Consider the following 25,667-nt stretch of genomic DNA (forward strand, 5'->3'; position numbering starts at 1 on the left):
TATTTTTAAAATATAGGAAAAGAAAAGAGCTATTTAAGGTAAAGGACAATACTAGAAAAGCAAATACTCTTGTTATCAAATTTAGGCTGCAAAAAAGTCATACATTAACAAGCCATTAACATAACCAGCTTTAAACTGGAACATTATGGTATCAGGAAAAAGTTTTAGCAAGAGATGTCCATAGGAGGAGATGTTACCTGAAGACACAAGAGGTACTTTCCAGCCAATATTTCTAGGAAATGTCCATAATTTCAAGCCTGTGCTTTTGAACTAGCTGTATTTTAAACAACCTGAAAGTCAGCTTTGAAACAAATACATGAGCCTGTTAATTAAGAGGATTTGTTTGTCACTTATTCATGTACTGTGATAGTTTAATTGCAGGTCGACAAACAGAAATGTTTTTTTCCTTATTTCAGATATCCTAAGTAGCAGTATCAAATAAGAAAGAGTGTGCAAACATCCTCTCAGCAGAAAAGAACAGGTTACTTACCTATTGATTCAGCAACCTATTTTATATGCACCACATTACAAAAAATGTGTATTTTGTGCTTGTAAAATTGCCACATGGATAGTTCTGAAAGCTGATTGAATATTTATTCTCTGGGACTACAAACCCTGTGGCAGTTGAAGCATCTTCCAAACCCTGCCCATGCTGGCAGCTTTCGCTCTTCTCTCCAGGAAGCAGCTGCCTGCCATCCAGTTCTAGCCTCCACTGCTGGGAAAATCAGCAACTGCAACTGCGCTATGGAGACTTAACTACTCAGAACAGGAGCTACCATCAGCATGTGCTTCCCATGGAAGTCCAGGAGATAGCCACAGTGCTCTACCTTACTGGTCACCTTGGCTATTCGAGTGCAGAGCTAAAACCAAAGCCCTTTTAACATCATCATTTCTCAAGAAAACTAGTAAGAGAAAAATAATGCAGCAGACCTGAAAAACTACTGGAAGTAAAAGCAAACCCTCTAGCTGTCATCTCACATCCTTAGAGTCTCACCTGCTCAGGACCCATGGAGGACAACCCTGATGTAGGCACAGAGGTCGCTGAGGTCATGCTGATCTGCCCTGTCATCTGGTTCATGTTGTTCATACCACTTGTGTTGGTTGCCATGGATACATTGATGTTCATGTTATTGTTGTACATGCTGGTGCTTGCTTGCTGCCCAAAATGTGGTGGGGACTGTTGTGAAAACATGCTACAGCAAGGAATGGAAAAAGCAATGTGTCAGACTTAGAATGCTGAAGCCACTAAGAAATTTTTTTTAATATATCTTAAGCTAGAATTAGTATATATTGTCATTTGTTCCAACTTCAAAGGAAAAACCAGTTTTCAGCTACATTAATGTCTAAGGAGTAGATTTTCAAAATTTAAGGTCCCATGTCTGTGCACAAAAATGCATGCCTTTGCGTGTGAAACTATGGCAGAGTACAAATCTGTTATGCATGTGCAAGAACAGCCAATTAGCTGTCTAAAGGAGCTTTGTATGTATTTTAAAGTAATGCCTGGAGGGAGAGGAAAACACCTTTAACCTCCAGTGTTAGCACAGCACAGGACTGCTGAGCTGAAATTGTAGATGGTGTAATAACCTTTCTTTTTTGCAAAATAGGCTATTTGCATATATGAATACCAGATTTGCACATACAATTATGGCAAGCGAGCTCACAAATACAGACATGCAATTGTGCAGAAATTTATTTACTAGGTCTTAGCATCAGGTTTTGAAAATGTGGCACTGTAAGAAACAACATAAAGTCTAAGACAATTACCCTACATGTTCCTATAAGGGCACTTCTGATCATCTTAAGGAGGAACTCAGGTGGAAAACCTCATCCCAGATTTTATTTAGTCCAAGTGCTTTCTGGACAGTATCTTCCTTCCCATTATGTTGAAAGCCATATGAGAGACTTCTTTACATTTCCTAAAATGCACTTCACTGTTTACACATCAGTCTTTTGTAGTCTTAGGGCATAATGCAACAGCCACTGAAAGAATTATTACTGACAAAGTGTCTGTTTAGAGGATCTGCATTAGACTGAAATACTGGAAAAGCTGCTGTGTCTGTGTCAGTGGCTGACTTTCCCTTCCCTGTGAAACACTGCTCCCACAGCTGAGGAAATCTTTCAGGGTTAATGCTCAATCTTGCACTTGGGTACCCTGTTAGGCTATTGCTGTGCACTCTGAGACTTGGTGGAGTGCAACGGCATTCTGGGCACAGAACCAAACCCAGAAAATCCCACCATTCTCTTCCTTCCAATTCCATGTCTTTTCAGGCCACCTCACCCCATTTTGAAGTTGTTATCTGGATGGCTGAAACAGTACACTACAGATCATTGTGAATACTCAGTGGCTTGTGTAAGCACATTTGACATGTTTCTGCTGTAGAGCTGCAGTTCAGCAAAGCCAACCATTGGACTTATGGAGCTGCCCCTGCTGCCATTTTTGGCAGAAACCATGACAGCAACAGCTATGCCCCCTGCAGATGCTTCAGGAAGACAGTGAGGATGAGGCATGGACAAGGATGAGGACAAGAGATATATCAGCTGCTTTAGGGGGCACTTTACTTGGATGAGCCTCATCAATAAAATACTGGTGTTCTGGGTTTATTAAATCTTTGTCAACTAGCAGGAAAAAGATTTGTTGCTGTGCTAGGACACTCAGCCTGAGAACTTCAGGATGACAAAAGCACTGTGCTAGAGACAGCTGTGTGCACCCCCGTGCCAAGTGATACAGGCTGTACCTGATAGCTCCTCCCATCTTCCAAGGAAAAGCTCAGATCACTGTCATCTGGAAGCTCACTGCTGCCTACTGATAGTGTTCAACATCCAACCCATTTGATTTGGACAGACTGATTATTAGAGCTACACCCACAGGGGCAGGGGCCTCAGCTGAAAAGGTGACTGCATGCGTGAGGTATTGCTACAATGCTGTCAGGGAATGACAGCTATATGCTGACCCCCAGCATGTGCAAGCACTAATGGGCTGAACCTGGTTACACTCCAGCATTTAAAGTGGGAGGTGATAATCCAGTCATTGCAATTCCAGAGCAGTAGGGAATGCATAGGCTCTGGCTCAGCTGATCCAGCCATGTGGAAAGCAGTGTGGGAGCATAACATGAAAATCATATGCAGAAGAAATGCATCCACACAAACATTAGGGGCTGGAGTTCACTGTGCAGCACAGGTGCTTCTTAAGGGCACACAGTGTTTGATCAGTTACCACAGACAAAGCAATGCATTGTATGGATGCAGGTCTTTTAGCTATGCACTCACTTTGCCTTGTATGAAGACAGAATTTAAACCAATTCGTCAAGCCAAATTGAAAAGAAATCTCTTTTAGGATAGATAGTTAACAACAACTAAACACGCAAACAATTAAATAAAACAAGCCCATAAGTAAGTGTAGACTGTAAACGACCCCGTTATTCTATGTGTTCACTTTGGTTTTCTTCTGGATTTACCTGTTACCACCCATATTCCCTTGTGCCCACCCATTCATCTCCGTAGAGGACTGATAGGCAGGATTAGCCTGAGACTGCTGAATCATGGGGCTTTGAGTGTGAGCCAGCCTTGGTGACATCAGTGGACTCTGAGGCGTGGTGGCCCCTGTGAAGCCTGGATCGGGCTGCTGACTAATACCTGAAGAAGAGAACAAGAAATTTACCCACTGTGCATTCAGAGTTAAAACAAACCAAGAGCTCATACCTGCTGACATGTCCTTACACAGTCCTACTTATATTATCTGGAACCTTTAACTTTGTGTCTCTTCATTTTCATAAAGCAGTTACAAAAACATGGAGGGAAAGCACTACTATGAAACATTATTACTATTAGAAACTGGTGTAAAGGATAATAGATCAGTAAGAGTAGATACCAAATTAAGAAGTGGATGGACATAATTTATTATATCAGCAGAACTTTCACATAACATATTATTTAATATAATTATAATATAACTTATACAGTAGGTATAAATAAAGAAACTGTATAACAGTAACTGTATGGAGGTAACTGCCCAGAACAACGTGGTTTGTGGCTTTGTAAAACAAAGAAAGGAAATGGTAATAATTATCATATTACATTTTGGGTTAGGGGTAGGGAATTGAATGCCTTATCTAAAACTGATATATATTATTTAAATTAAAGAGTTTTTTGTTTAGTTCACTCAAAATTCAGAATCCATCAAGCAAATACACACACATGTTTGTGTGTGCATACACACATTTATCTGCATATATCTATATATAAACAAACACACTGCACTTCTGCTACTGCTCAAAGAAAGGGCGATGCTTGGAGAATAACTGGTACTAGAGCTAGGAAAGTGGAACCTCCAAGGGGTCCAAACCACCATCATTTCCACTCTTCCCAGGGAGCCAGGCAAGAGCCTGTGGACCAGGGGCTTGGACCCAGCACTGGGGGGAACACGGGGGAGTCAGGACTGACAAAATGCACTGGGGGGGGGGGGGGGGGTGTGGAACCAGTACCGTAGTTTGGAGGAAATGGAAACTGCTGTGCATTTGCCTGCGGGATGCGCGGGTTGCTCATGGTTGCTGGGATGCCACCGGTGGCCACCATGCTGGGGGTCATGCTCAAGCCTTGCCCTCGCATCATCAGCGTCCGCTGCTGCACCTGCTGCTGCTGCTGCATCTGCCGCTGCCGCAGGTGCTGGCTCAGGATCTCCCGCTGCCTCTGCGCCAGCATCTGCGCGTTGATGGGGCCCTGTGGGAAAAACCACTGCCACCCATCAATAACCCTTCAAGGCAACCCAGCCCATGGAGGCATCTCCACTAGAGCAATCTGGGAGATTCCAGCTTTTTTCCCCCTCATCACACAACTAACAAAAATATAAAGAAGGAGAAAATAGTCTTGCTAATACTTCTGCTGGGAAAGACTTGCAACAGTGCGAGAGTCACTAACTGAAATAATACCAGTGTTTAAGGTTGCAGTGATTTGTAATTGCAAATAGAGCAGCTCATTAAAAACACACATCTTTAGGAAATTAGAAGCATGGTTAAAAATGCAGTTATATAAAATCTTTATTAAACAACCATCCATCTCATGTAAAAATGGGAATGACTCTCAGATATAAAATAGCAAAATACTCCCTATCATGCAGATTGCGTTATTTGTATCGAAACTGTGCTTGCCACATAGCAATACTACTGCATTATATCGAGGTAAGCAAGCAAAAAAGGAAGTGACTTTTTTTTTTTAAAGGTATTATTTCTCTCACCTGTGTTGGCACTCCAGTTCTCAAAGACAGATTCATATTGGAGACGCTGCTGATCTGATTTATCAGTGGCTGCCGATTCTAAAGAGAAAAAAACAAACCACCCCAACACCAAAACCCAAAAGTTTTTAGAGAGAAAGGGAAAAAAAGTGTTACATACAGAGTTATACAGATCTACTTCCCTGATCAGCTGGACTGTAGACCTAGTTCTACATATTCAAGCAGTGACTAATTTTCCTCCTCAAATCCTACTACCATTCACAGAATGCTGTTTCTTAAAGGGATAATACACCATGCAAATAACAACACAGGTACTACGCTGTTTATAACAAACATGCTCCCTTCATAGTTCCTGTTCTTTTTCAGTTTAGGACTGGACTGTTGAGGTTTACTCCAAAGTAGACCTTACCCTCATGTTTTAAGGCAGAAATTATCTTTCCTCCTTAAACAGAAAAAACATACTGATAGTACTATGAACCTATATATTTAAAAATGAAACAACTTAAAACAATTCTCAAAAGCAGACCAAGACCAAGAGGAAAAAAAAGGATGTCGGTAACAGGCAGCAATAAAAGCAGTTAGATTGGTGGAAAAGTCAAGACACAACAAATAGAAAAAGATAACAGCAAAAAGCACCAATGTAACCTTGCTCAAAGGCTTAGTGAAACCTAGGCTTCAGTACTGGTCATGTTCTTGCATCGTATTACACAAGGAATAATGTAGAGATGCCAAAACAGAAGATCAAAAAAGAGAACGTGCAAGGCACTATCTCATCAAAAGTTATTGTGGCTCCTGTTTTTAGCTGAGGAGTGGACTGAAGCAAGACCCGGTGTTATTTGGCGCAAGCTGACCGCACGTGCCGCCTAGGAGAGGCGCCTGTGCCAGCAGGGAGCCGGGCACGGAGGGGGCTGTACCTGCTGCGCCTGGAGCCGGTGCTGCAGCTGGAGCCGCAGCTGGTTGGGCTGGTTCTGCACGATGCCGGCGGGCCGCAGGCCGGGCCGCGGCTGCATGCGCAGGGCGGTGTACCCCGGGCGCTGCCCCATGCCGTGGAAGCTGGGGTCCTGCATGGGCGCGTAGCTGCCCTGCGCCATCTGCGCCTGCGCCGCGTACTGCTGCGAGAACACCGGAGCCTTCTGCTCCATCAGCATGCCGGACTCCTGGCTGGGGAAGGTCTCGGGGTCGACAGCTTGGCTCTGCAGAAATACACCAACAATAGGAACAGTTGGTGGGACACGGCTTTCCAGAGGATTATACGGGACTAATAGGGACAGCCTGCGAAAACAACCTTCTAGGATGTGAATGTTTTGAAACAGAAAATTACATAAGCTCTCTTTACCTCAATATAAAACTTTAAAATAAGCAGAATTGTATATTTAAGTATCAAAATATATGCATGGAGACAAATTCCTCCTCTCCCGTTTCTTTTGTTGTTTTTTTTTTTTAAAACAAAACCCCACAATCTTGCTTGTGTTCTTTACACAGACATTGTATTACTCTTCTAATTAATAAAAACCTGAAACAACAAATGCTAGATCAAAATCGTTAAATGAAGTGATGCCAGTGTATTTTTGCCATTGAATCTGAGATAAATTCAAAGGTATTACAAAAGAATAAGTAGATTTTTATCAGTATCTTTAAACAAAAGAATGACTTCAAATAAAGATGCCTGAAACTATTACAGAAGCTAATGTGAACAGAGTGCCTAATTCTTTCAGGGCACTTTTGCACTAACTGATTATCCATTAGCATAAATAAGCTAACACAATTCTAAATTCCATTCTAGATACTCCCCTAATATTTGCTCTAGCCAGAATAATTTTATAGCTTATTCCACGCTGACCTTGAAAATGAAGTTAATCTAAATTTCAGTGCCCTCATGAAAGTCTTTAAGCTGCTGTAAAATGTTCGAAGGCTATTTTAAAAAACATGTTTTAAAATGAAGCAGTTCTCTTATCTGCAAGATCCTTTAACTGTTTCCACTGAATTATTAATTAAATAGAAACATATTTACTGCTTAGTTTGAAATAAACTATTATTCATAATTTTTGGTGGTGGCATTCCAAAACCTATATAATACTGCATGACAGTTTCATACTGCAAAATTGAATTTCAGCAATAAATTGTATCTCCAGCTCTACACCTCACTGAGTTCTGTGTTGTACCAAATAGGCTTCGAGATAGCTTTCTCATGTTCAAAGCAGAATTTCATTGGTCCTATTTCATATCTAAAATGCAGAGCTAATTCAGGAGTTATGCTCAGGGTGCTGATGAGTGCTGGGGAATGAATTGGGTGTTGCAGGCTCCTCTGAGAATATTAAGTCATTATACAGACATATACTGATTTTGGAAATAAAATTCTGATGCCTGAAATGTCAGGAACTAACTTTTACGCAAAATACTTCTATTTTTTCCACATTTTATTTGTGCCACATAAGACTGAAATGGGCAAGAATCACATGGAAGTCAACAAAAATTACTGTGGGGATGAAAAAGCATAGGACAAAGTCTAGGAAGCATGCTCATAATTTAGAAAAAAAAATTACAGTTTAAGTGCTTGGAATGACATCAGCTGCTTCAGATAAAACTCATCCCTTAACACACATTAATCAACTAAGGAAAAAGCCATGGGTGAATTTACACATCTCAGGTTTGCTGATACAAAAGCTTATTGCCCCCATCACACTAAACTCTTGATCCTGCTCCTCTGCTCCTAGGTCTTCATGTTCTTATTTTCCTCTTTCCGATACACTGTTGCTGGCCATGACCTTACCTTTCTCCCCCTACAGTTGTTCCTCTGACCACCATTGTTTTGGTTTGGACAGTTTAGTTGCATACAGCAGGTCAGAAGAAGGAGATCTAGGTGAGGGTGGCAGGGGAGAGGAAGGAAGACTAAACCAGGGGCTGAGGGAAGGTTTTCAGGTGACACTGAGCCATTAAATGGACTTCTACCATCCTAGCTTGCAAGAGGTGTTTTATAATCCCCTTTCTCAACCCCAACTTGACAACATATCTTATAAAAGCAGTATCTAATACATGCAAAATACAGTGTCCAGTATACCTGGCTCACTAGTTCTGGTATTCCTAGAGCCCTGTCAATTTCTTCTAAACCATCAAAATTCCTTAATGCCATGTAAAGCTGATCCAGGAGAGCACCCTCATCACTTGGTGACTCTGATGAAGGATGATTACACAAGAGATCATCTGGTGAGCTGCCAAACGGTTGCCTGTGAAAACATGAACACAGCATTGGTAAACAGCTGCCGGAAAATGTGAAATAATATCAGAGGATTAGTGTCCAAATTGAACTAACAAGTGGAGACAGAAATTATTTTAATCACTGCCAATTTTGTTTAGAAAGTTATTCTGGATGAAAGTTATGCTACCCAAAGAAGTAACTAAATAGTGTGATTAATGCCTGTCAAGACCCTACGAGCGTGGTATATCTGACAAGCAAGAAAGCCCACCAGAGGTAGCCTGAGCACTGATTGCATATTACAGGGTACACAGAGGAACAGAGAAATCAGTATAGAATATCGTCACTGAAGACAGAAGGCTAAATAATTGCTTTTTAAAAACTAACTTTGAATTTCTGATGTCAGATTAAGTATACTACCACAAGTAGTATTCATTTCACAAGTATTTATTTCCATAGACTCTCCCCTTAGTTGGTTTTCTATCAGGCAAAACAAGCTGAAGAAGTCACAGAGGGGTCCATGGATTGTCTGAGTTTGCACAAACTGAACATCTGGAAGAGCTGGGCAGAAGAAGCATGAGAGACCAGGGGGAAAAGGACATTCCCCTTTTTGTTTGCAGCAAAATACTGCATCAGTTCACCCCAAATGCACATTTGGGTATCAGTTTATACACTTGGTTATGTGCCTTGGAAGGACATCGGCAAGAATTTGGCTACTGTCAGGCTGCATGTGATGGCTCTATAAATCCTGCTTACCTCACCCCTGAATTTGTATGCGAAGCACACTCGCAGTTACAAAGGCAGAATAAAGGTTTACTATAAACCCAAAGGACAAAACTTCCTGAGAAACAAACTAAATCTGAAATAACACCTTATCTGCAGCCAAATGACACGTTTTTGTTTTGCAGTTCACACACCTGCCCTGCTTCACGCACGCTACCACAAAACTGCAACAGAAAATATAAAGAGCAAAGCATTCTGCAGGCAAGAGCAGCTACAGTACACACATCGTGGAAGACTCTCATCCCAGATAATTACTCAGAGACAATAAAAGCTGTCACCCATGGAGGGAGGAAAAGCACTATATGGGAACCCTTTTTACATGTCTGTTTAGAAAAAACAAAGAAACATGTTTGTGTATTTAGTTTCCATAATGAGATATATGGTTGCCATGGAAGTCTAATCTCTGTGTCAAAGCTAAGCAGGAGAGCTGCATCATCAGGCTATACACTGAAAAAACTCAAAGGATGGCAGGCAGGAAAACTAATAAAAATGTATTCTTTTTAACTGGATCCCAGATAGTAAAAAAAAAAAAAAGGATATATGACATACCTTTAAAACATTGCAAAGTATTAATCAAACTCATAGAGAGATTTCTTTAACTCTCATAGGTGGAATTATGAATCATCAAAAGGGAAGACAAAAAAAACCCCCTTTGATTCAAATGGCTTACAAACTCTAAAGATAACTTATAAGAAGGGATCTATTATAAGGAAAAACAATTGATGAGGCTAGCAAAAAAACCCTCCCTGAAATTGCAAATGAGTGTGAACGCACATGATAAAAAACCCCAAAGTGTTTGTCAAATTCTATATTAAGCAACAACAATTACTTACAATTTCTCCATTTCTTTTATATACCCCAAGGACAATTTTAATTTTTAATTTAAGAATTATTTTTATTCATTTAATACATGGCAACAATCAGATTATAAAGACACCAATCTTGGGGATTAATAAAGCAAGAAATGGCAGCATCAACCATTCAATTGTTTCTGGTTGGGGTGTAAATGATCAAAATATTGTTACTTTCAGATGCAATGCGAATTTTTTCCACCATCTTCAGCTATAAAGAAATGATGAGAAATGCAAAGGTAAAAAAAAAAAGGAAGAACCAACTGCCTGGCTTGCTGACCAGAATGACACTGTATTTTTTTTTAAGGTGTAATTTTTTAAGTGAATAATTCAGTTATACATACAGTGCATTTTGCATATGGATAAGCTAACCGAGGGAAACACCAGGAAACATCTTGAAAAGCATGGAATAAATATAACAAGGAAAATGTCACATATATTTATGGATACTATTTTTGGACATCCTAATGAAAACTAAGAGAATGTAGTCAGAAGATTAAAATTTTTTTCAAACATACTTTTTTTCCAAATGTGTCTACTTCATTTTCTTTTCAGTGATCCCCTGATTTACTACTTACATAATTAGAAACATTTCAACATTTTGCACTTGCTTGTCCATTTTGCATTCCTTAGACATTCCATATATACAAAGTTTTTCTAAAGTAAGCTGCAAACCTTTTGGAGAAGACATGGCTCTTTTTTAAGAAGTGCAAACTGCTTATTACATTGCCATCATTTAAAAGTCTTAATGATGAATGAAGTTATTAATACATTACATATGAGTTAATGAGTTGTGACCAAACTGCAGTTCTGATTACCTGAGGAGGAGCTAGCTTCAGGGAAGAGGCAGCCTTCCTTTCACTTCATCTTTCATTCCTCATCTTTTACAGAATTTAGGTGAATTAAAAAACCCCAAACAAAACATAATTAACCATGTCCTACATCACTTAAAATGCTACCCCGCTGCAGGAGGGGACAGATATTATGACTACATAGTCATGGCTAGTACTACTGGCACTTTTCCACATTTAGTGTTAAGTGTAGTTGCTAACAATAAGAACAGTGAAATCAGACAGAATCATGCCCACATTAATGCTCCAGAGGTGAAAAATGGTGCAACTACACCCGAAGTGCTGGCAGCATTCACTGTGATACAGAACTTTCAATTCATTCAACACAGTACATGGCAAAGACAGCATTTATAAATATTATTGGAACACACATACATTTCATGAGCACAAAATGATACAAAAATTAAATTGATGTACATTTGGTGAGTGTTTTATGTAGAACTTTGTTCCCACAAGGTGTGTAAAATATAGGCCTACAAAAGCTCTCTGTGTTCTGATGTGACACCAAGACTCACCTGTTCTGACTACCAAAAGTTGCCTGCTCTATAGGCAAGATGCTGTCTGGCCACGGTGCAGTCTGATTTGGAGGTGCCTGTTGTTGGCTATACTGAGGTCCTCCTATGTTCATCTCCAATTCAGATGGCCCTAATCAAGAAAAAAATAACCATATAACTTTTCTGAAGAGAAGCTACTGTCAAGTTAATTCTTTCAATTGAGTTATCTATGTTATGGTGAAAGCAAACAAAAGCATTAAGACCTCAGCAACATTACACTTAAAAGCATCATTATTCTTTTCTTAAAATTTGCTTTTAAAATTTGAGAAAACATGAGTACTTTGAAAGTGGCTCAAAATTACAAAATAGCAGATACAACACCATAGATGCAAAAATTAAAAAGACAAGCATCAGAAAAAGACAATACATAGAGTCAGTATTATAATGTACTTGCTTTAAAAGTGACCAGGAACAATTATCCTGTTCACAGCATTTCCTCTAAAAAAACTCCACAGTCTTTAGTGAACCAAGGCAACTTCGTATCCTCTTTGGCCACACAACTATGGAGTTAGAGAGTAACAGGAACTGTCCATCTTAATACATGTGTTAAAATTTAGTATTTTAGACACATTTATTTAGTATTCTTTGCCACATCTGCAGGAAAATTTCACTGTGAAATATGGTTCTCATCAAATCTATAATTGAAGTAGGATTTTTTTCTTTTATTTCCTCCTGCTTCATCTTTAACAATCCAGCGTGTGCCAAAAGGAACAGCTCCAGATGTGACTTACCCATATTCATGACCTGAGATGGAAGCATCTGCCTTGGGCCAGGCTGGTTGCTGGGTCTCAAGGGGATGCTGGCCGTGGGGTTGCGGATCATGCCTGCCTGCACTGGCCTGTTCATGGCGCCAGCCGTGGGCGCGCAGGTCACCCTCACAGCGGGAGCCTGGCTGCCCCAGTCCCCAGATGCCATGGCAGGCCGAGGGGCATTGCCACCCATCATTCCTGCACAAAAGCCAAACACACTTAGGTACCAGCACATGATCAGAACAGCCTTAGCGCTACTGCTGCCTGAGGAGCTGCATTTTCAGCAATGAAAATGCAGTAGTTTCACTCAAAGCACACTGTACCACAACTGCCCATCCAGATGTGCAAAGCTACAGAGTGATGCCTTACGCTGCTTAGTCAAGGGACTGGAGACTGTGAAACATCTTACAAGAGGAAGATCCTTTTATCATTTCCGAAATGCTGCTCAGAGTAAGTGTTCCCACATGTAGTCTGCAACAGGTGCTGAGGGTGTGTGGATAGCCTTAACTTCCTTCCTCAGGAAATGAATCACGTTTGCTGATGTGTGTGTCAGTGCTTTACTTTCCAGTGCTAAGTGAGAATGGGGACTTGAGTAACAACGTGTTAATGTTAAACACACTTATAAATTAGAAGGACTGAGTACCAATTTATGTTCTGCAAACGTCTTTTGGTGACTTCTTTCATTTGGAACCTAGAGCCATCTTAGCTTCAAGGCTCACCCAGATTATCTCAGACCAATGTTCAGTGCAGGGAAATTACTCACAGGAACTTTCCGATAGATGCTGAAGTTCATTACCGTTATTTTAGGGGAAGTCCTCCCACATCTACTGTAAACAACTGATACACTTTATTTACACTTGGAATATATAGAATACTACACTCTGACAGTAGCCAGAAAACCTCAACGAAAACCCAAAACAAAAAACTCCAACCCCCAAAGATGGCATTCACAGTATTTATACATTTCAATTTTACTCAGTCAAGAGAGTAGATAAAACACTGATTTCAGGTAGGACTACTGGTTCAGATTAGTCTTTTCAGTTGCATTTTGCAACATCCCTAAATGAATACTAAAAGCCACACAAACAATTATTACTTATCAGTTCAATTATTTGGTAACATATAACTAGAGAAAAACCCTCTGAAAAGGGTCTTTGTTTCAGCTGCTGTACAAAATTTGCTTTAGTGTTACATCCTCAGGTTTGGTCCATTTATGTACATATTCTATCAGCTGAAAGATGTGCTCTGCTAGAACAAGGCAGGGACACAATAATACTCTCTAACTTGTACACTTAATAAAATCCTCTAATACATATACAGAACATGAAAGTAATAGGACACTTGAAAGAATACAAGTTGATCTCTAAACTGCTTAAATAAAGTATTTTAGTGTCTGGCTGCATGTCTTTTTTAACAGTGATGCAAACTAAAGCTAAAAACTTGACACCAAATAGCCAGCTGAGAGGACTTAAAATGCCTGTTTTTATGCCTGACTCAGAGCTCTTACAGTGGTTGTCACATACTTGCACAATCTCAGACTATGCACTAGTTGAAATAAGTCCATCAGACAGACTTTTCTTGTCAAACATGCTATATGTTTGTTCATTATTAGGTTAACATGTTGTTAATTGCAACATCTGATGGTTCCCAAAAAGGAACTAAGGGTAATAAATAAAGGATAATTGAGGGCAAAGCCAACATCATAAGGGCATCAGTAGTGCCCATGATTTTGTTTTGAAAGACCCATCTCTACAGGTAGGTAAAAAGCAGCGCATAAAAGGCAGGACTAAAAATATACAGACACAGAAATTCAAAATAAATATGCCAATACCTAACTTCCCACAAAACATGATTTCTTCCAGACTTTATAGAAAGTAATAATCTGCACTGGTGTTAACCCCAATGTTAAGCTGCACATGCTATAGCCTGTTACACAAGTATATTTGTAATAAAAAGGAAAATCATCTTACCTGTGCTACTGTTGCCTAAAGTTCCTTGACTTCCTATCATCCCTTCATTCCTGCCCATCAGTCCCGGCTGAGGTATCACTGAGTAGGGGCTACTCGTTCTTATGGGTGGGAAAGTTCCTGCACCTGTTGGGTTCTGCAGTGTTATGTCAAGTGGTAAATTCTGGTTTGGTAATAACCTGCCAAGTTGCCCTGCTCGTGGGTTATTAAAAGCTAGACAGGAGGAGCAAAGAAAAAAAACAAAGTTACAAGAATGGAAACTTCACTAGGTAAAAAAAAAAAAAAAAAAAAAGAAAAAGAAAAAAATAACCCAGACACAATTGAAGATCTTGGGCTCAGCTGTTTAATGTTGCATAATTTACCCACTCCATATCTGTCTGAGAAACATCCCTTCTTGACATTTAAATGTAAATTTCAAAATGGAACATTCTGACACTAAACACAAACCAGGTACGATGCATACTTAAAAAAACTTTAAATGACGCAATTTAACTGACAGAAGAGCCACTACAGCAAAATACACCACTATGTGATGTACACACTACTGCCAATGAATCTTACACCTAGTAGGACTGTAATTGCATGCAGATGTCATCCTGAGGCAGATTGTTAGGAATTATCTCAATTTTGAGAGTTTTCCAACATAATCTGTACCCCTGAAGAAGTTTTCAAAATAAGGACAGACTGACTATATTGGATCCCACAGCCCCATTTCAACATGACCCACTTAATATTTTGGGGTTTTTTACATTTTTTGTCATTAATAAAAATAAATACTTCCATGATTCAGCAACAACGAAAAACCAGTCCAGAAACAGAGCTGTGCAACCATAATATTCTGGTAAAATAGAACCATCCTTGATGGTTACTGCCACCTTTATGTAACTACTTTCTTCTAGGTTGTGCTTTTTAAAATCAGCCTCTGCAAATAAAACTGCAGACTGCCTCAGAAAAGTGAGTTTCAGACTGTGACTGGCAAGCATCTGGCTCAGCTGGTCTTTGGGCAATGTTCCAAAATGCGTGAAAGCATCCTCTGTGTGCTCAACTGGTTCTCAAACATGAATCAAACACTGACCTTGTAGCTTTGATTCAATTTTCAATCCTACCCATAAAATAAATGCAAGTAAATTAAACATTTTTGTGAAAGTATTATTTGCAATACTTTCTGATAGCTTCCCCTAGGAGCAGCTGTGATACAGCAGCATCCTTAAAGTGACTTCTGCATTTTTGTGTTCACCACATTACTGAGAAGTTAAGTAACTACTTTCTTACTTTAGACTGAAATAGTGCTACTTTTGAATCTGAAAACTTAGCTGAGGTTTAGTAAGTATGTTAAAATGTACAGAAGTATCTCATAACAGAGGTCTCTTTTATTTTTATTTTACAAAACCAGATTAAAGGAACTTATTGTTTGGTTTTTTTTAATATAAGTTCTCTGCCAGGTGAATTTGCTCATATGTGTGTACAGAAAATATATCACATCACATACACCTAATTCCTAACCATGAGATCAAAATTTTGTCTGCCTGTTCAACTAAGCAAACAAAACTTACTTACGAAGCAAGAATTACTTTCTCAAGATTAGGGGCATCACAAAGTCTAAGGATTGAAGCAAAATTGAACTTCAGTGACAGTTGAACAGTTTGCTCCAGAAGTTTGAAAAATCACATAGATAAGTGAGTTATTTATTGTATGTGCAGCTTTGCCAGCAGCCACTAATATTACAAAAAGGAATTCTGCAAATGCAGCACAAAATAACAACACTTAGATCATATATTCTACTGGTGCTTAGATCATACATTCTACTCTTCATCAGGATGGGACTGAAGGAGGCTCCCTATCCTTCAGGTAACAGACTCTAGCAACCTGGCAGATCTAGCAGTGTTTCCGTTTTTCAACAGAAAAAAAATATTTTAAGTATCTTCATGTAAAACCTGTAACAGTAAAGATGGTTATTTCTTCAGAAAAAAACAGTAACAACCCCCAAATCTCTTTTGGAATTGTATATGATTTGACATTCATTCTACATTGCTTTTCTGTGAGCATACGAGAGGCCCTTCACTATTTCTGTGAACCTGTTTTCTGAATGCTCTTCTACGGAAAACAAGGCAGAAGTTCCTAGGGGAATCAGGCACAGACACAAGACTGAGATGGGGGAAAAAGTTTCAGGGTTTTAATTTAGATGGGAAACAGGATGCTGCTTTTACAGAACTGCTGCTAACCACCAAGCCACTCTCATTTACAATCATACTGTTACTGTACTGCCCGTAGCTTTGAAAGCAGATTTAAAGCTAGGCTAACCCTAGAAAGCTAAAAGGCTACACTGGAAGGAACAAACAGACCTTGATTCAGGAAAAATATGCTAAAGACTTCACATGCACAGAGATTTCCTTCTGACTTTTGTGCTGCTGCTGTTAGTGCCTCTGTACTCACAAAAGTGAGTACATTAAACACAAGCATCTTTCTCTGAGCAACATGGATAACAAGTGATAATTTAGGAATCTGAAGTAGCTTTAATATGAATTTAAACACTAATATTTATTGATAGAATATTAATATTTATCTAAACATTTCTAAATAATTTTGAGTGAATTTGAAAGTGGCTCAGTGTTAGTTTAATATTATCAGAATGGCTAAAAATATTAACTAAACCCTACAAGAAAAAAACCTAGAGTACATCTAAGGAAGTAAATAGATGTGGCCATCCTAGCCAACAGGCACAAAAAATGAAGCTGTGTTTTTTTTATGCCATTTTATTCAACATTAGTACTTGATAAAGACTCTTGTCTTGCTTGCTTTCCATTATGCTATGATGGTAAACCAACATTTCAGTGCTGATTTGTAAGCTGATTATAAGGTTAAGGAAAGCTGTCAGCTGGAAGTGACTCAACTAAAAGCCACAATCTCAAATTAAACTTGGGCATTCTTAATCTTCTGTCCTTCTATTAATCTTGTGGTTTTAGAAGAAGACTCTCCTTCATGCTTAGAAAAGCCTCTCTTGCACCTTCCACTGCAAGAGCTGCCAGAAAGGAATGATCTGCATGACAAAAAAATGCACGTGCTCTCCATGCCAAAACCCTCACTACAGAAGCGTCACATATAACCACAGAAGGGGATGTTTGGTTTGAGGGTACCCCTTAAAACGTCTCAGAGGACACAGACTTCCAGGGTGTGCGAGTTAAGACACAACTCCCCGTGTGTTTGGAACTGGGACGACCGCAGATGGCGCTCTGTCACCACACAACCCCAGGCCAGGACTGGGAGCTGCCCAGTTCCTCCCTGGCCGACCCCTGCTCTGGGGGGTTCCCAAGCTCGGTACGTGTGTGTGGAAGGCGGGGTGCACTCACTGCTCTGTGAAATCCTCATTGCTGGTTTCTGGGTGGCCACCGCCGCGCCGGGGCTGCTGTCACTGGTGAGCTGCATGAGGTCATTGATGATGGCTTGCTTGTCGACCGAGCCCGCTGGCACGCCTGGGCGGCTATCTGGGAAAAGCTGTGGTAACTGGCTGTTCTGCAGGTCATCCAGAATCTCTTCCAAGTTATCCAATTCACTGCCTGGCTGCAACAAAGAACACACAAACCCACAGTACACGTCGCTGCTCGCCCGCTGTTGGTGTCCCGCTCATGCCAAGCCAGGCAGCCCCCACCGTCACCCCGCACCAGCCTTGGATGTGTCTGGCAGCATGCCGGCCGTGGAGGAAGCTCACAAACCTCTTGGAAGGGGACTGTGCAGGCTTCTCAGGGCTAGTCTGCTGTGCTTTTGGGGTGCCCAGTGTGGCACTGGCACCCCTTCAAAAATCAGGACATATGATTCCATACCTTGGGCAACAGGGAGATTCTTCCCTGTGCACTCTGTGACGGGTGCTGACAGCAGGGGTAATAGGAAATCCAGGAGTGCTGAAGATGGGGGCTTATGTAGGTATAGCCAATATTTCTTTCAGCACAGTTATGTTTCTAGTCTCTTTATGACTTCATTAAAAGCATACAATCGGAAAGTTACTTTATGGCTAAAACAATCCCCCATATGTCTTTTCTTTGTTCTATTCAAAACCTGAACACTGAATAACTCTATGTAAGTTAACTGGCAAGATATATACATAGGACTGGGAATTTATTTTGCTTCCATCTTCCCAAATAATTGAAAATAACTTCTCTGGAGTATGAAAAGAGAAATCTACATATGAATTTACATTCAAATTCAGTAGAAAATTATAATGAAACAAAGATGGGAGAAAAATTAAGTTCATCTTATACTAACATAATTACTGACCTGCTTGTTTTTCTTAAATACATTGTTTCTCACTGGTATTCTCTTTTGTCAGCTTCTCTGTCTAAAAACTCTCATAACTAAAATAATTTTCTGACTCAAATGTGGAAATCATTGCAACTAATGTCCAATCCTAAACTTTTGATTAGGGTAAAACTTGGGTAATAACTAAGAACAGGGCGTCCAGTTTCAGTTACTACCACCTTGAACAGTAATTATATCGTAACAGTATTTATAACAAGTATCTACTCAAAATCAGTGTCTTCATTAGGAAATGTGCAATGACAGAGGAGAAGCAGAGTAAGCAGCCACTCATGAAGGATGGGGAACTGAGAAATAACACCACAAACATGCAGAACTGAAATACAATTCTTCCTGGGTTTTTTTTTTTGTCCTGTCCCACGTCATGAACTTCTTACTGAGAGCAAGCTTACACCACAGATCACAGAATACTGTAGAAATACCTGAGATGGCTTTAAACTACCTACTGGGGCTCTCACAGGCTAGCTAGGAAGCACTGCACATTAGTCTGTACAGAACTCCTCCTGCCACATCCAAGCTGCTCCTGGGAAGTCCAGTTATTTTATTCGAAGGTAGCTAAAATGCCCCGAGGTTACACTGCTATGTGCCTTTTTTGGGTGACTGACTGCAAATAAACATGGTATTATTTTTTATTCCTTCTACATCATCTCCTAGTCTTACAAATTGTAGTATATGGTGCAAAACAGGAGGGAGTTTACTCCATTAAAAGGTAGCATGTGGGTGATCTAGAGGCTGGTGTTATTGGCAAAATGGTAGGAAAGCAGAGAATCAGAGGACTGGAAGAAATTTAAAGCCTCAAGGCAAAATCAGTGTATGCCATTCCCTATGGAAGTTCATACAGTTGTTTGTTAAAGACATCCAGAGACAGAAAATCCATAGCTTCCCTGGAGAATTGGTTTCAGCACTCTGCCATCCTCACTACTTTTGTTTTATTTTCTTAGTCTCAATGCAAAATCTCTCACACTAGGATTTAGACCCTTCCTTCCAATTATATTTTGAATCTGGAGAACACACTGCGTTCTCCTTTCTTTCTCTAACTTTTTCTGTATTTGAAAACACGTGCCCTTTCGTGTTTTAAGCTGCAATTAATAAACAATCTCAACTTGTGAATTTTCTTCAGCAAATAACCTGTTTTCTAGGCCTCTTATTACTCTTGTTGTTCCTGTGGATTGTTTTCAGTTGATCCACACTTTTGCTGAAGCCACGTCCAAGACAGGATTTAAAATAATGCCTTACAGCTGCTGAGTAAAGCAGACATTTTACTCTACACTCTGATGGCCTATTCCAGAAAAGCGTGTCATTCTCTTAATTCCATGACAGCACTGACTCTCACTCATCTTATAGTCACTATGATCTCTAGAAGAGCTCTGAAAAAGTCCTATCTAGTCAGTTGTCCCCTCCTTTAAAAAAAAACAACCTCTAAGACATTATTCTTGACTAATGATAATAACTTTATTCACCTTGAATGTTCTAACATTTTGCCTCTGTATCTCTTCACTGCAACTGAATTTGAATTCTGTCCTCCAGTGTGTTTGCAGACATCCAAGTGTCACACACAGCTTTACCAAGCCCTATTGTCACATCAGGTCATTTAGGTTAATTAAAACAGCAGCTCTAGATGCTGCACGAGTCTTGCAGCATCTCCATTTTGACAGTGAATCCTTCAATAACTGCTGTGTGTGGAGGGATTTCCAAACACCTTCCTAACCACTCACAGCAGTTTCATCTTGACCATGCACCTCTAACTTGCCATTAGGGCCACAGAGCCTTGCTCAAATCTAAACACAGGGACACACTGTTTCTCTTACGCCAGCAACCCCGCTACCCTCTTGCTGAAGGAAAATAGGTTGGCTGGTCCAAGATTACCTGTTCTTGAGAAATCCCACTGATGACTCACTGCCTTCCAGGCAACTACAAGCAGCTGGGTGGACCCAGCACATCAGCAGAAAAGGCTGAGCCAGGAGGAATCAAATGTGATTATATGAAGCCTAAATCATTACACGGACAGGTGATAAGCAGATTCAAAAAGGTGCTCTAAGAGACAGCCATGAGTGATGTTTATAGGAGCTGCAGTTTGAGCGATGGGAGATCTGCTACAAGACCGCAAGAGCCAGGAGAAGAGACTGATATAGAGCATCATAAATTATAGAAGGATGATTCAGTACTCTTTGGGGGAATTAAGACATATGGCCTTCATTACATGTATCTGAGACAACAGCAAAGGAAGTTTTATATTTTGCAGGGGGTTTTTTTGGTTGGTTTTATGCGGGATTTTGTGTCATCTTTTCTTTTAGCATTCTGGCTACTGCAATTCTTTGTTCAAACAGCAGATGTAAAAAAAAAAAAAAAAAACAAAAAACAAAACTCAAAACCAGACCTAAAAAAACACCAATGAAGAACATATTGATCCAAATGTGACAGAAAACTGCACTCCCTAAGATGCTCTTAATTCATCTCAGGAAGCGGTAAAGAAAGGGCAAATCCAACAGATGTATTACAACAACACAAATACATAACTTTCTTCTTTTTTTTTTGCTTAATAATCAATATAAAATATTTTATAAGGATTCTCAACTGCTACAAAAGCTCCAAGAGATTTGGAATTAACACCAACCCATGGTGTTAGCATAAGTCTTTCCAGACTAACCCTCAAATGGCACCATATGTAGAGAAACTAGCATTAAAATATTTGCTTGGTTAGGTTCATGGGATTTTTCTTTTAGTTATCTTCTATATTGATTTTGTTAATGGTCTAAGTTGAATTTTATGTAAATAGAAGGCACACCCTAATCTCTCTGTAAAAAAATTATTTGTCATGAATTAAAAAAAAAAGCACCTGATAAAGTGCTAAGCATCACAAGAAAGTTCTTGTGTGGGTATTTTCACTATGTCTAAGTAATGCAATTATGACAATCTCTGTAGAACTTGGACACTAAGTGCCAGAAAGCGTAAGACAATTCCCATTAATATTTTTGCATTTGAAAAAGTACTTATTTTATACTGTCATATAGAGAAATACAGATTAAAGTTAAGTGCTTACAGAATTTTTGCAGCTGTACTGAAAGGCATGTACCTCAACATGAAGTTTGGTTTACAAAAGTTGCTGTGTCAAAGTCTAGCTTCCATGGATTGTAAAGGACTGGATAAGATACTCAGGTCTCCGGAAATCTCCTTCCTGCCCATGGCTTGCACTGTGACCCTGTATTCTATGGACTTACAACAGGATGTCTTTTGGTGGGGGCACAACTTGAAACTACACCTGACTTACATAAATTTGAAGTTAGCTCATCTTCCACCTCAGAAGTAAGGGCAAAGCATTTGACCGTAAGAGGTAAACAAAATCAAATCCTTGCTCCAAACTGGCAGTAAATTAAAGGTTTATGAAAAGAAGGGAAAAGGAAATTAGAAGTGGAACCAATATGGTATTTTTCTCCCTGGTAACTGCAATAAACATAAAATTGGCTAGAAATACTATTAAATTATCAAGCTACTCTATGACTAACATTTGAAAACAGAACCCTAATTGAAAGACATTCAGAAAATGGAATCCCCATTCTAAGGTTTTGATAGAATTTCAAGAAGAAACCAATGTTCCTCATGAACTTAATGGATTCTGGACTATTAAACCAGAAAAATATTTTTTAAAGATGAGTGGCATGTGTAGAGAAAATATGCTAGTATAGGGAAGATACTGGTTTCCACACAAACCATGAGCAGTTGATGAAGTCCGTGAGGAACCTCAGAGCAGTTTCTGAGTTTTAGGACAAAAACGTACATGCTTAAGATGATTTCTGGAACAGCACTTGTGCAGACTGTTACATTGCAAAGTCCCTGTCAAACAGGCTGTCTTTATGGTCTACTGAACAAAAAAGAGGAGAGTACACTTGTGGAGATCAGGATTTTATTCCATGCTCCCCCAAGTGATTTTTCAGAGAACAAGCTACTTTAGCAAGGCAATATCTAACATTGTTCATTATGTTTCTCTAATGTTCCCCTATACTTTCACTCTCCTTCCCCTCCAAGCTGTCAGCCACATGTGACCATCTCCTGATCACTACAGGGGCTGCTCCTGGCAGTGGACTGTCAGGGAGAATCTTAGAAGGCCAGCTTACTGCTGAGGGATAATCTCTTCCCCTTCTAACAGTGGTGAACCATATGAGAACTTGTGGTGTTTGACAGCAACAGCCCTACTAAGGTTGGTGCTGTAGGAAAAACCCCGCTTAGTGTCCCCAGCAAGTCTCTTTCATCCTCTCCCCTACAGCTGCTACAACTGGAATAGCAATCAGCCTAATGAAGCTTGATAACCATCATCCCACCAAGGAAAGGAAAAAGGTATGGCCATGCTGGAAATATTCTCTGCCATTTGAGAAAGGCTTCCTGTCAGTTGCTGCTCTCTGCAGAAGAGTATGTTTAAACACACTACCTAGAAGACTGCTATTTTTAGTACAGTGGTGCACTTCAAAGCATTTCCTGCTCAGAAAGTCACACCAAAAGTAAAAGGAGAAAATGCAATGGCTCTGTTGCCTCCCAACACACTGATCTTCCTTGTAGAGGCCATCCCACTGCTGCTCTGCTGCAGTTTCCAGAGAAACTGCACACTCCAGTGACTAATTACTTAAAAATACAACATTCCTCAGGGAGGAGAAGTTTTAAATAAACCTGCAAAATAGGTAACACAAGCACATGGCTAATTTTTACATATGGGAGGAAGAAGGAGGGGGAAGGATGCAGGAGGATGGAAGAATTTAGCTCAAGAATCTCTGTTCTAGTCTTGTACTAAATAGTTCCAGCTTTGATCTAAATTTAGGCAATGAGCACTTCCTGTGGGAGACCATCTTCCAAAGCTGAAGAGTTTTGATGCTAAATATTTTTAGTGATTTTATAATTGGGGTAAAGTGGTTATTTGTTTAAAGGCCTGGCCTTCAGATAGTTAAACACTTACATTATTCTATATTCCCCACCATTTCCTCTCCTATTCCATGCTGGACTTCTGTTTATTCAGCTCCAGGTTTCACTGCATTTTAAGTGGGTTTTAAAGCTCTGTTTACAACCAACAGGAGCAACAAAAGCCCTTCTGTCATTATCCAGCAGTCTTCCACCACACTGACAGGAGTGGCTTCTCCATACCTTGGTGCTGAGGAAGCCCTTACCACTTTATCATGACTCCTGCACTGCTTTGTGGTTTTCTGAACAAACCCAGCTCCTGGACCTTTCTGTACCTCAATTTCCCTCTCTCCTCAGAGACAAACTCTGTCTTCAAATGTTAAGAAAAGGCAATACATTCGTAGCCCACACTTCAACCCCCTCAAATCCCTCCCCAACCTCAGAAACATAAAACCCAAAAATAAAAAGTGAATAGACTATTCACTTTATGAAGTTCATAATTCAGGAGACCTGATTTTCAACTGCTTGAGGTTGGCAATGCTTGTAGACACTAAAGTCTCTTTCTTGAAAGTTAGTTTTACAGTTAGTCTCATGTTTACATTTAGGGTGAGACATAACTTGCCTATCTTTAGTCATGAGAAAGTAAAGCAGCTAGTTCAAACTGTTCACCTGTGCTACCACTTGTCAATGGGAATATCAGTAAAGAGAGGCTTACCTCATCTGTTTTAGACACACATTAGTATAAGATAAAAAAAAAATCCTGGAGTATTTTTTCCTGTGTTTCATCAGCAATAAAAGGAGTTCATACAACTACCTTGGATTAGACAACAAACTTCTAGAGAGGACAAAACCTGCTCTCTGAGAATTGGTTCATAAGCTAAGCTGTTCCTTGTGCACTCCATAGAGATCATGAAAGAGGGAATTTTAATTCTTTTAGAAATTTAATTCTTGGGGAATAAACCATCTAAAGGCCCTGATTTTGATCCACAGATGAAGGGCATAAATTTTTTGGCTATTACCACATTTTACATTCTTGTCGAGTACCTAATACTGGAGGATTTAAAATCTCTGCTTTCCATCTAGTACTGACTTCAATGTGTGGGATCTGAACTAGGAATTGAACCATAAGTTCTCACATAGAATCTAAATCCTACCTTTACAGACACTACAAAATAGAGGCTTCTATTGAAAACTAAACCAACATCCAAGCTTGAGGATAAATCAGTGCAAATTTCAGTGAGGAGAAATTAGTACAATCTGGCTTGGTTTCTCCTAAAGCATGGGAAGGATTGAAAAACCACAACTGCTCTTACATAATGGCAATAGTTGTCAAATTCTGTTGAAACAAAAGCAGCAAAGTAACCTTAGGAGTTGCCTGGATAACTGAGATTTTAATAGAGCTGCATCTACACTGGAGTGGCATGTTTGGCCTCTATGTTTTGTGGTTATAACCACTGTTGAAAGAACCGTCTACTAGTTATAAATTGCCAAAAGGGCAAATAAAAAAAAAAATCGAATGTTGTGACTTAAGGCTAAGAAAATGTTGTCTATCCCTGCTCAGCCTCACAATACAATACAGAAAATATAAAAAAGAATGTCTTTAAACACACACAATAAAAAAATAGAATGGATTAAAAATAATAAACAAGCTAAAGCCTAGTCTGCACCTTAAAAAATATACAAAATTTTTAAAATTAAGGATATGGCTGTGAGACATGAACGTTTGCATTGTATATGATCTGATCATGATTCACAAACTAAGGCTTCGCACACACAGGGCTGCCTAAGGGTTAATGACCAGCTGGGAGATCTGATGGTGTAAGACAAATCCAAGGATCATTAACTCCAGCTAGTTATAACCTTCCCAGAAAATACTAAAATTGATACTGTAATTACCCATTTTATAAATAATATAAACAGTAATACTGAAGTATCACATCGCTTTTGCTGTGTCCCTTTTTCTTGCAAAGCTATGAAAACTGGAGCACTCTGGGTGATGTGGACCTGGTGCTTTTGGAAAGTGAATTCTGCATGAAAGCCAGTGACATAACACTTTTTAGCATAAGTCCCAACAATACACAATTTATTAGTGTGTTGGGCAGCAGAGCAACAAGTAATCTTGCACAGAAAGCAAAGAAATCCTGCATGCAAAATTCAGTGTAGATAACCTTGCACAAGGAGACATGATCCCTGCACTGAACCATTAATCATCCGCAGAAACTTGTGGCTGAATATAAAGAATTTTTAAGATGACAAAAAAACCCCAACAAATCCTCCAAACTGGCACAGAAGTATATTTG

General features: G+C 39.6%; 1 protein-coding gene across 7 annotated transcripts in view; it reads right to left on the bottom strand.

Moving 5' to 3' along the window:
* The window catches only part of NCOA2 (nuclear receptor coactivator 2), a 189,472-nt gene that overhangs the window by 12,077 nt on the left and 151,728 nt on the right, over nucleotides 1-25,667 (bottom strand). For all 7 annotated transcript variants that reach the window (XM_069004919.1, XM_069004916.1, XM_069004918.1 and 4 more), the window contains 10 exons: nucleotides 17,523-17,733; nucleotides 14,179-14,388; nucleotides 12,191-12,406; nucleotides 11,421-11,550; nucleotides 8,286-8,451; nucleotides 6,142-6,420; nucleotides 5,231-5,308; nucleotides 4,482-4,716; nucleotides 3,456-3,633; nucleotides 995-1,193 (listed from right to left, as the gene is read on the bottom strand). In XM_069004919.1, the coding sequence (XP_068861020.1) occupies nucleotides 995-1,193; nucleotides 3,456-3,633; nucleotides 4,482-4,716; nucleotides 5,231-5,308; nucleotides 6,142-6,420; nucleotides 8,286-8,451; nucleotides 11,421-11,550; nucleotides 12,191-12,406; nucleotides 14,179-14,388; nucleotides 17,523-17,733 (1,902 nt within the window). The remainder of the gene's footprint in view (nucleotides 1-994; nucleotides 1,194-3,455; nucleotides 3,634-4,481; nucleotides 4,717-5,230; nucleotides 5,309-6,141; nucleotides 6,421-8,285; nucleotides 8,452-11,420; nucleotides 11,551-12,190; nucleotides 12,407-14,178; nucleotides 14,389-17,522; nucleotides 17,734-25,667) is intronic.

Source organism: Aphelocoma coerulescens, chromosome 2 (genome assembly GCF_041296385.1).
Source record: "Aphelocoma coerulescens isolate FSJ_1873_10779 chromosome 2, UR_Acoe_1.0, whole genome shotgun sequence".
In the NCBI taxonomy this organism is placed as follows: domain Eukaryota; kingdom Metazoa; phylum Chordata; class Aves; order Passeriformes; family Corvidae; genus Aphelocoma; species Aphelocoma coerulescens.